The sequence below is a fragment of the Canis lupus genome, chromosome 28, assembly GCF_011100685.1.
Source record: "Canis lupus familiaris isolate Mischka breed German Shepherd chromosome 28, alternate assembly UU_Cfam_GSD_1.0, whole genome shotgun sequence".
NCBI classification, from domain to species: domain Eukaryota; kingdom Metazoa; phylum Chordata; class Mammalia; order Carnivora; family Canidae; genus Canis; species Canis lupus.
The window spans coordinates 31,954,050-31,966,157 of record NC_049249.1 but is presented as its reverse complement, the minus strand read 5'-3'; the positions used below and the strand labels follow the sequence as shown (position 1 = coordinate 31,966,157).

The following is a 12,108-nucleotide window of genomic DNA, read 5'->3' as shown; positions in this document are numbered from 1 at the left end:
TTAATGTTAAAATATTATCATATGTCTGTGCTTTAATATGGAAACTTTTGATTTCTTTTTGGGTGGGAGTAACTATTGCATATTCTGTGGAATAAATTAATTAATGAACATTGTTTTTTAACTCCTTCTGAAGGTGAGGGTGGTGAGATCATCTCCACCAAGTTCTCAGTTCAAAGCCACATTTCAGGAGTCTTACCAGGTCTATAAACGTTACCAGATGGTTATTCACAAGGACCCACCTGATAAACCAACTGTGAGCCAGGTCAGCAGGCCAAGTGTAATTTTTCTGTGCAAATGGAACTTTCCCCTCCATTTAATACCATTGTATTATAACTTGATTTATTTGTGGTACCTTGTATTTATATTCAATTGGCAGCATATCTGCAAAATGATAGGAGTATGGAGTAAGAGGCATTCTGAAAGTGCAGATTTTCCCTAACACACATTAATGCTAGTCACATGTAATTTCAAAGTGGAAGTAACACGTAAAATGAATTTTCTTTATTTAAAGTTATTATGTCTAGATGTATTTCTCTAAAAATTAATAAGTAGAGCTCTAAGATAAAATATTTATGAGGAAAAAACAAAAGAGCCTTTATATTTTTATGACAGGCATGCTTTGCACAACATGGTTAATATGCTTTATCTCCATTTAAAAGTCATGTGTAGACAGAGTTCATAAGGGCCAAATTATTAAGAAAAAAAAAAGCCAAATTATACTTTGTTGATGTACTACCTATACACAACTGAGTGGGACTAGAAAAGTAAGCTAGTAGAATTTTTTTTAAAGATAATAGAATATTTTAATAGAAGTTCTCATATGCTTGTAATTTTATAAACCAGATTACCCAAGAAAAATGTGGAAGGGGAAAAATCTTAAAACACTTCATACTAGTAGAGGGGACAGAAGTAGTGCCCCACTACCATGAGCAACAATGTTGATTCTGTGCAGAGAACCACAGAGGGGGAAAGAGCAAAAAACAAAAGAAAAACAAATTGTCCTGGCCCTTACGAGTTAAACATTTTCATATGTAGTAGTATAAAGTTAGCACTTTAGGCTCCGTGCCAGTCAGCACGTTCCAGGGTTTATTCATTTCTTGAAAAACTCCAGTGCTGAGCTTTGGAAGTGGATTTGCGGAGATCTTACTCTAGCCTCACCTTCAGAAGCACATCACCGGGGAGAGATGTTTCAATAGCATTTGCTTGTATTTTCCTTGCTCTGAAGGTGAGGTTAGTCCCTGTCTCCTTTGAGGACCCAGAGTTCAAGTCGTCCTTCAGCCAGTCATTTTCTTTATATGTCAAGTATCAAATGGCCATACACCAGGATCCACCCGATGAATGTGGGAAGACTGAGGTACCTTTTGTGAAACGTTTTTTCCTATCTTGATGAGGTTGTCTGTGAAGAAGCATAATATAGAACTTTCTTTCACTATTTTCTTGTTACATAGAGCTGATGATCCTTTTCAATATACATGACTAAACTTTTGTGAAAACTAGTCCTACATGTGAGCATTTAAGTCCCTCAGAGAAAAAGGATAGATTCTTATTCACGGTTCTAAGAACCTGGTGTAGCGTGTTTGTGTCCAGTCATCAGGCTGAGTCAGCAGATATTACCGAGTGCTGGTTTTGTGCCAGAGCAGACCATGTGTCATGTACAGAGGGAAGAGTTAATAATTAAATGGGAAAGATGGACCAGTGAACATATCTTAAGAAACCAGTGGAAAAGAATCAAATATGTTGAGATTATATAGACTGTCACTTCACAAGCATTTACTGAGGGCCTCTATTTTCCAGCTGGAGAGATCTAAATGAATGAGAGATTGCATATTTCTCACAGGGGGATATATTAAAAGAAAGATGCCAACAGATGCAGAAGAATTAAATTTTGGGTTTGTTTTAATGACACAGACTGTTTTAGCTTAAAAGAGATGATTAGTAAGACAGGAGTTAATGCTGTATGTTCCCTGAGGGGGGCTGACTTTCAGGTCAGAATCTTACTAGATGAGTGTGGTCTGCAGACCAACAGCATCCACCTGGAATGGGATCCCACTTCAACGGTGCTGAATCCAAATCTGCATTGGGAATTAGGTCTCTGGGCAATTTGCATACTCATTCTGGTTTGGGAAGTGCTTCCTTAAGTTCCCTGTTGAAACATGCAGTTGTGGATGATGACAGTAAGGAGTCTGCCAGCTGTAAGAAGCAATCTTTGATATTCTCAGGGGGTCTTACTTCTTTTGAACATTATTCTTTCCTATTACCCTGGAAATCCTGGCTTTGTGCTTCCTGCTTATCAGGTATGAATGGTTGGGCCACAACACAAGGCCACGATCTGGTATGTTTACTGGGTAAAGATTCGTTTCCTGGAACTTTGCCTGCTTAAGCTTCAGGTGTCCAGTCCTGCAGACTAGTCCATTGCTAATGGTGTTCACAGCCTGATTGGGGCAACAGACGGATAGGCATTTCCAGTGCCATTTGGGTTGACTATTGGAGTAGAGTAAGTAGGTGAAGCCAGCTTAGTATAGGACAGGAGGTTAAAGAGGTTTTTTTCTGAAGGAGGTGACTTCTGAGCCAAGTCTTGAAGAATAAGTAAAGGTTTATCAGGCCAAAAGGGAGAAGGGCATTTTTGGCAACAGGACTGTGTATGTAAGAAATATAAAATGCTTCCTATGGAATATTCTTGGTGAAGAAATAGAGCCTGAACTATATAAGCTTCTATTTTTTTTTTTTTTAAGATTTATTTATTTATTCATGAGAGACACAGACACAGGCAGAGGGAGAAGCAGGCTCCATGCAGGGAGCCCAACATGGGACTCGATCCTGGGACTCCAGGATCACACCCTGAGCTGAAGGCAGGCATTAAACCACTGAGCCACCCAGGGATCCCCTATATAAGCTTCTAGATAGAATAACCAGTTCACAGAAAATACGAGGGATAAAGGATTATTTAAAATGATACTTGGGCACTTTTGTAATCCAAATACATAATAAACAGTATTTTTTTTAATAAAATAATTTTTATTGGTGTTCAATTTACCAACATACAGAATAACACCCAGTGCTCATCCCGTCAAGTGTCCCCCTCAGTACCCGTCACCCACTCACCCCCACCCCCCCGCCTTCCTCCCCTTCCACCACCCCCAGTTCATTTCCCAGAGTTAGGAGTCTTTATGTTCTGTCTCCCTTTCTGATATTTCCCACACATTTCTTCTCCCTTCCCCTATATTCCCTTTCACTATTATTTATATTCCCCAAATGAATGAGAACATACACTGTCCTCCTCCGATTGACTTACTTCACTCAACATAATACCCTCCAGTTCCATCCACTTTGAAGCAAATGGTGGGTATTTGTTGTTTCTAATGGCTGAGTAATATTCCATTGTATACATAAACCACATCTTCTTTATCCATTCATCTTTCGATCGACACCGAGGCTCCTTCCACAGTTTGGCTGTTGTGGACATTGCTGCTATAAACATCGGGGTGCAGGTGTCCCAGCGTTTCATTGCATAGTATTTTTTTTTTTAAAAAAGGAGAAATGTCTAGATTGAAAGCTTAAAAGTTTAAAAAATATAACTACAGTACCGTAATCACACTCAGCAAACTTAACAGTAATTACATCATCTTATGCCCAGTATATGTTCGATTTTCTTTAGCTGTCTCAAAAATGTCTTTTTTTTTTTTTTTTTTTTTTATAGTTGGTTTGTTTGGATCAAGATTCATGTAGGATCTATGCATCACATTTTATTTTTTATTTTTTTTATTGATATTCTTCTAAACATCTTTTAATTTAAAATAAATTTCCCTCTTGTTTTTAATAGCATTTTTGAAAGAAACTGGGTCGTTTATCTTAGAATTAATTTTGCTTTCTTCTATTGACACTTTTTGAAAATAGAAACAAATGTTTATACAATATATGTGCTTGTGTGTGATCTTTCTGTGTGGTGTGTGTATATGTATCTATGTATGTTTTTACAGTACATATACATGCACATGATTCCCCTTCTTTATTATATGAACATAGCATACTTGGAGGTTACACAAGAATAATATATGGAAATCTTCATTTTCTAGCTGCCAAGTATTAGCATGGTTTCTTTAGTCTGACCTTTAATGGTGGCCATTTGGTGATTTCTGGTCTTTTACCCTTTCATAAAGCATTGTAGGTGTACTCTTGTGCATAGAATTGTTTGTATTTTTGTCATTGTGTATTTGTTAGAAGCTTCAGGTTGCTGGGTCAGTTCCTCTCCACAGGGGGTTCCTCTTCACAGGGATTGTAGCCAGCAATCTGTGAGAATGCCTATTCCTCCAATGCCTTGGTCACTCAGATTTTTATAATTGTGAATTTTTGCCATATACATGCAAATGAAATTTGTGTGGTTTTAATTTTCATTTCTTTTATTATAAATGAAATTGAGCATGTTTTCTTATGTTTAAAATCCATTTGAGTTTTATCTTCTGTGAACCATGTCATAGTTTTGCTTGTTTTTCTAGGAGTATTGATTTTTTTTCATTCATTTCTTAGACACTGTTTATATAATAAGGACTTATGCCCTTGGGATAAAAGTTGCAGATTTTTTTTTAGTTTATCATTTATCTTTCTACTTCACTTTTGGTGTTTTGTAGTGCCATCAAATAATCAAGGGGCCAGAATTTGTAGACTTTAAAGTCTTGGACTTTTAACCTTAGTGGTAATAAAGAATTATTGAAGGATTTTAGATAGTGTAACTAGAGAATTCCATTTAGTTGTGTTAGAATTTGATAGGCAACAAAAAACCGAAGTTGAATTGATTTTAAGAAGGGATTTATTTGCATATGTAATGAAGAAGTTTTGGCTTCACTAGATCTCAGGAAAATACCATTAGTGTTTCTTGCTTGTGGTCTCCCACCTTGCTTTCTTTGTAAGGGTCGAATCTGAACCAGGCACATGGTGGCAGAGATAATGATGTCAGTTTAAGGTACGTTGTTCTCACAACAAGTGATCTCAGCAAAAAATAACGTGCACTTCTTACTTCAGTAAGAAGTCCCAAGGAAGGTACTGATTGGCCCAACTTGAGATCTATTCTTATCCCTGAACCAGCCACTGTGATGACTGGGGGATGGAGAACTCTGGTCATGTTGGATCACGTGTTCTACCCAAGAGCTTCAGTGGAGGAAGGTACTTATTTGAACCACATGTTTTAAAAAGAGTAGAGGAGTGGTTCCCACTAGAATGTTGGCCAAGGGCAGGTGTGTGCGGGAGGTTTTACTAAAGAGTGGTGAGACTTGAGGCAGAGCCAGCGAGGTATGATGGACTTGAAGTCCACACTAGTAGGAAGAGGATGGTGAGGGTACAGCAGACACTTCAGAGAGAGAGTTGTTGAAGATTTGGTGTTTGACTTTGGAAGTTGGAAATGGAGGGGAGGGATGGGTCCAGATTGAATTTTTTTTTTTTTGGTTCTGGCTTACATGATTGGGTAGATCATGATGACCTTCTCTGAGATAAGAAACACAAGAGGACGAAGAATTTGTGCATTTTGGGACAGAAAATGAGTTCTATGTTGGCCAGGTTGTGTTTGAGAAGCCTGTGGGGCAACTAACCATGGGAAGATACTAATCAGAAACTAGGAGAGGCACCAGGGTGGTGCTCTGTAGTTAGACTCAAAGCATGATTGAGGCTTTTTTTTTCCCCCCTCTCAGCATGGGGCTTGAACTCAACTCTGAGATCAAGAGATAGGCTGAGCTTGAGTCAGATGCTTAACCAACTGAACCACCTAGGCACCCTGATTGAGGCTTTTTAAAAACGGTTTTGTAGGGACACCTGAGTGGCTCGGTTGGGTGTCTGCCTTTGGCTCAGGTCATGATCTTGGGGCCCTGGGATTGAGTCCCACATCGGGCTCCCTGCTCATTGGGGAGTCTGCTTCTCCCTCTGCCTCCCCCCCCCCCCACCCCCCACTGGTGCTCTCTTGCTCTCTCTTTCAAATAAATAATCTTAAAATCAAGGCTTTGTATTCGTCTGTGTGCTACATTTTCTCAATTTTGTTATATATTATGGGAAGCTCTAATATGTAATATAAATGATGCATATTATAGGGTATAATCCATACTATAAAAGCGGTATATATATATATTTTTTAGAAAGATGAACATGGCATTTAATTTAAATTTTTCTACAGTAAATTTTAATTTGAGCCATTCAGATTTGTATTTCCTTTTGTATGCAGTTAACTGTACATTTTTCATTTACATTCACTACCATCAGTAGTACTGAACTTTGGGTATGTGATTTGACCTTGTGTTTAAATAGAACTATGTAATGGATTTCTTTATTATAGCCAAATAGCTTTGCCTTAGTGATCTCCTTTATAGAATCACATGCTTACAGCAAATTTATGCCGGTGAAAATGATTTTGACAGAACAGTATTTTGATTTCAAGTGAGTATGGCTTTGTAAATACTGTATTGGATTTGATAAATCCTTTGACATTGAGATCATCCATAGCATTTTATTTACCTGACATCTAACTGCATTCTTACAGAGTTGTCAGAGACCTATAAAATGGTATATTTTTAAAAGATTTTATTTATTTATTTATTCATGAGAGACAGAGAGAGAGGCAGAGACATTGGCAGAGAGAGGAGAAGCAGGCTCCATGCAGGGAGCCCGATATGGGACTCGATCCTGGGACTCCGGGATCATGCCCTGAGCCAAAGGCAGACACTCAACTACTGAGCTACCCAGGCGTCCCTAAAATGGTATTTTTCTTATAAGCTGATTTGTTCATCATCTCTCTGAATATAGTTTCTAAGAAATAAAGTATTATCTTGCAGATCAAGACTCTGCACTATGCTTTTTTTTTAATAACAGCTTTATTGAGATGTAATTCACCCATTGAAAGTATATGATTCAGTGGTTTTTTTGTACGTTCAGTTGTGTAGCCATCATCACTAACACCAGAGCATTTCATCATCCCAAAAGAAGCCCCATGCCCCATACCCATCAATAGTCACTCATTTTTTTTCTTGAATGCCCTAGCTCTAAGCGTGACTATTTCATTTTCCATCTTTGGGTTTACCTAATATGAATATTTCATACAAATGGAATTATATGGTATGTGGTCTCTTGTTGACTGGCTTGTTTTACGCAGCATAATGTTTTCAAGGTTCATCTGTGTTTCAGCATATACCAGTATTTCTTTTTATGGATGAATAATATGACATTGTACCACATTATGTTTCTCCATTCATGAGTGGACATTGGGTGGTTTTCATTTTTTTGTTTTTTTTTGAAAAATTCTGTGTACATTCATGTACAAGTGTTAGGTGGACATACTCCTTTCTCTTTGGAATGTAGCTAGGAGTGGATTTGAGTTACTATCTAGTGTAATTCCTTACACTGTTACAAAGTGTTACAGCTTTGTTCCCATCCACCTTCTTAACGATGATGTCAAATATATTGTCATAGTTTCAACAACACAATTATGCTCTTTTATACAATTGATTATAAAATCAATAGGGAAGAAAAGAGAGTATGCATTTATATGAAGTCTGAGAGGTCTCTGGTGTCACTCCCTAGGGCTCAGCCTTGAGCATTGCATTTACCCTGGGATGACCGTGATCTTCCCAGTTTTCTATTTTATCTTGATCCTGTATTAACATGTTTATTTCTGTTGGTATCAGACCTAGCTCTTAGGCTACGCTAATTGCTGGCTGATTGCTCCGTGCTTTTCAGCAGTGACCTGGGCATAAATTGCTCTGTAGTCTGGTTTAATTAAATTTGGGCCCCTTTGCAGGGACAGTTTTGAGGCTGTTCTTTACAGTTTGGACTCCAAGAGGGCTCTTCCTAGCTGTCTCTTCATGTTTTTCTCTGGTGTATCAGCTGGGCCTGTGGCTTAGCTTATTTCCCTCATGAAACTACTGGTCTCTTCTTACTGACTTATCACCAAAATCTCAATTTTTAAGAATAACCTTAGGCTTGAACTTCCCATGCACTGTTGCAAATATAGTTACTTTCCCTGGGAATTGGTGAGGTGCACTCTATTCTTGTTGCCTGCCCCTTTGCCCCTCATGCTACTGCTCTGGAGTTAGGAGTAATAATAGTCATTTCCCTTTGAGGGACACTCCTGCTTTATAAACAGGGCAGTGGTCAGGAGCAGCATCTTCTGGTCTTCTCCAGGTAAGATAGTTAAATTTTGGGCTAGTTAATAAGGACTTTCAGGCCTTTGAGCTGCCTTAGAGATGGTTCCGTGTAAGGAGAGGATCACTGCTGCAGACAAGGCCCTTTATCTGTTGTGTTTTCATCCTAGAAATTCTTACTTCACTTGGCAAAACCCTTGCCTACAGATAGAAAGTAAGCACACTCTACCTATAGCCTTGGCTGTCTTGACAAACTGATCTGAACATAATACTTTGCTTTCCAGTCTTGAAGTGTGATGTTTTATTTCAAAGGAACCCATTTCATGCATCCTCGAGTGCAGAAGTCATTTCCCCTGGTACATGGCTGTGATTTTCTGCATGATTGAATGGCCAGTGTCCCTGTGCTCAGGGGCAGGAGGAGAAGCCAAAACAGTTCTCCCAAGAGTTTAAGTGTTCTTCTGACTTTTGCTAGGGGCTCTGTGCAGTGGCTTACTATGGGGTAGCTTTGTTTCTATAATGGGTGAAACTAACTCACTTGTGTTCAAGAAAATAACATTTTTTGCTTTTAGGGTTGTAAAGCATTTAAAGTAAATAAAAGTCCACATTGTAACTTGGAGATTTCAAGCGACCATATCAGTGCATAAAATCCATTTTAACTCTGTTGATAGCCATAAAATAGTCATTTCAGCACCCAAGAAAGTAGATTATTTTTTCAAAAATTTGATGAGAAGATAAATATATATATAGACTGCTTTGATATATAAGATAGCAAGTCGGTTCTTTTTAGTAACATCCTTAGAGAAGTAGCGCATAATTGTAGATAGATTATAAAGGACTCGATGAATTACTCCAGCATGTTTGCTTCCATTCCTGTTTTCAGTCATTCAGATAGATAGCAGATCTTCAGAAAGTAATATAAATAAAATCAAACGAGTGTAATTTGTAACCTATTTTTATATAATACAATATAAAACCATATAGGCAAATCTTTGTTTTTCAAAACACTAATTTCATGTCCTAGAAACATGGAATCTTAGCTGGAATTTTATTGATATTATATTATAGAAAATACTGTTATCTAATCTTTATTAAGTGCCATTGGTTCCTTAAAATAATTAAAATTCTCAGCTTTTCTGAACGCTTTGAAAAACAGACTGTACTCATAGCTTCAGTGGTCTCTTCACATTTCTGAGGCATTGACTAAATTGTTTTTTAAATTTTATTATGGATTTTTAAAAAAGATTTTATTTATTCATGAGAGACAGAGAGAGGCAGAGACCTAGGCAAGACTCCCTGCAGGGAGCCTGGTGTGGGACTCATCCCAGGACCCCAGGCTCATGCCCTGAGCTGAAGGCAGACACTCAACCCCTGGGCCACCCAGGCACCCCTATTGTGGACTTTCAAGGATAAAGGAAAATTGAGGGGTGCCTGGGTGGCTTAGTCAGTTAAGCATCTGCCTTCGGCTCACACGATCTCAGGATCCTGTAATTGAGCCCTACATCGTGCTCCTTGCTCAGCAAGGAGCCTGCTTCTTCCTCTCCCTCTGCCCCACACCCCTCCTCATGTGTGTGTACTCTCTCTCTCAAATAAGTAAGTTAAATCTTTAAAAAAAAAAAAAAAAAAAGAAAATTGAAAGAATAGTATACTGACTACCTGTATACTCATCATCTAAATTCAAGAATAGTTATTTTTCCATGTTTGCCTCATCTTTTTTGAATGTGTAAATTGTTTTAACTTCTATTGTACACCATGACATTTTACTAAGTTCTTTAGCCTGCCTCTCTGGAAAATAAGATGTATGTATTCAAAACACAGTATCATTGTCATGCATAAGAAAATTACCAATGATTTACAAATGTCTTCTAATATCTAGTCCTGTATTTATTTATATTTTCCCATTTTTAAAAAATTAGTATATCCGACCTAGATGTGTTTTGTTTTTCAGAGAGCACTTGCACCTGTGAGGAGGAGGAGGGGGGGAGAGAGAGAGCGCGCTAGTGTGCTCAAGCGAGCGCATCCCAAGCAGGCTCCATGCACAGGATGGTGCCCTGAGATCATGACCTGAGCCAAAATCAAGAGTTGGTTGTTCAACTGACTGAGCCACCCAGGCACCTCAGATCTCTTTATTGTTGAGTGACCTTTTCACCTTTGTAATTAGATCTTTCCATTGTAAAGCATGCAATACCCTAAAGTAATATGTAGGATGATGTTTTTGAGAAATTTTGAATAATCTCTTTCCCAACAGTGTATCAGCCAATTGTATTAATGTCCTTTGATGTTCTTTGCCTAAATTAGTTATGGGAAGATGGGAGAGGCTGCAGAATGATGATTTATCAAATTGTATTGCATTTTTTTTTACCTCGTTTATGACCGGAAATTGCATATTTACTGTAAAGAAGAACATTATCTTTCTATTCACTCCCACCCACCGTCTTTATTCCTTTTGATATCACTGTGGACTTATGGATTTAAAAAACTTTTGCAATATTTTTATAATCCACTGCATAATTTTTTTAATGCTTAAATTGTCCCAAATTTGGCCACTAGGTTCCCCTCATGTTAACTCCCATGACCTTATGCTATGACCCCATTAATCAAGAATTTCCTTATCTGGCGTGACAAGATGTTCTAGATTCGTGTTGTAGCTTTTCCTTCCAGATTTGGTATCTGCCTTTTTTTTCCAGGGAGTTCCAAATCCTTTTAGTGGAGAATCATATTTTTGTGCCTAAATCAGGGTGTTAGTTATGTTCATTACTACGGCATTACATGGCATTGGTTTTTGAAAGCCCAGGCCATTTGTCTTATAAAATGTCCCACATTCTGTATTTGTCTGAATCTTTCTTCCTGGTCTAATTTACCTTCTTTGTGGTCCCAATTTCGTGTAGACTGAAAAATTAAGTCTAAACCTTGATTGGATTCAGGTTAAAGAATCTTGCCATGTGTACTTCATTTGGTAATTTTGTGTATGTCATATTATGTCTGAAGATATGGAAGGGTGTGTTGTCTTGGTGCTGATGATGCTAATTCTGAACACCATGTTAAGCTAGTGACCTCCAGATCTCTTCATTGTAAGGACAAGATACCCCTTGTGATTAGCAAGTAATCTGTAGAGAGGTATTTCAGCACAGATGCATGCCCTTTCTTCAACAACCTTTCAGGTAATGGTGTTAGTGTCTGTTGATGATCTTTGGATCCATCATTTCACTGTTGGTTGTTGAATAGGGATTTGTTTAGCTTTTCTTTTTCTCTTTTAATACATGTATTAATAGCCATTCTTCTTGTTTAAAAAGGCTGGAGGAGATTTTCTTTTAATCAACTGAGGATAACCTGTAGTTTTTCCTAAGAAGGCAAAGTGCTGAATTCTTTCATCTTAATTACAATTTTAGAGAAAGGAGCTGGTGACAAATGAGTTTCCCTCCCTCCCCCCCCCTTTTTTTTTCCTACTACAAAACTTCTGGATATTTTTTTATTCAGTACTTTATAGTCACAGTCATCATTTTTTTTGTTGCTCAAACTCCAAAGTTTGATCAGTTCACATTTCATCAAGATATCCTCTCTGTCCTTTGATAGGCTCCTTTTAATATTGAGAGCCTTCCTGTTTTCTAGAACAGAAAGATATGCCAGTCTTGTTTTATACATTTCCCAACCCAGTCTTGGAACCTGTCAGCCATTTTTCTAAGAAGCCTCGGTTTCTTTTAATGGAGATTAAATTTAGAGACCAAGAAGAATTCAGTAGTATGAGTTTATGTTGCTATTTCCAATTCAAATGTAACGTGATATTATCGTGACTTTCCTAATTTTGTTTGTTTCTTTTTTTGTGTTTCTTGATTACATTAGCATATTTATGAACTTGGTTTGTATTATATATACATAAAGTAGATTCAACATTACAGTATCAATAACTGTACTGATAGCTGATAAATGCTGGTTATGATCCTTTTTTGATCTTTTTTTTTTTTTTTTTTTTTTTTGTCCCTGGAACATAATCCCCTTC

At 37.6% G+C, this 12,108-nt stretch overlaps 1 protein-coding gene across 10 annotated transcripts in view; it reads left to right on the top strand.

Annotated features, from left to right (window-relative positions):
• The window catches only part of ATE1 (arginyltransferase 1), a 162,220-nt gene that overhangs the window by 18,239 nt on the left and 131,873 nt on the right, over positions 1-12,108 (top strand). For 6 of the 10 annotated variants that reach the window (XR_005380709.1, XM_038578980.1, XM_038578978.1 and 3 more), the window contains one exon: positions 134-262. The exons of 1 other annotated variant lie outside the window; for it this stretch is intronic. Coding sequence is in view for 8 of the 9 variants with exons in the window: in XM_038578980.1 (XP_038434908.1) it covers positions 134-262 (129 nt within the window). In the remaining variant the exon portion in view is untranslated. Of the gene's footprint in view, positions 1-133; positions 263-1,225; positions 1,355-12,108 lie in introns of all 10 variants that reach the window. 3 more of the 10 variants (XM_038578981.1, XM_038578983.1, XM_038578979.1) reach the window with 1 other exon arrangement.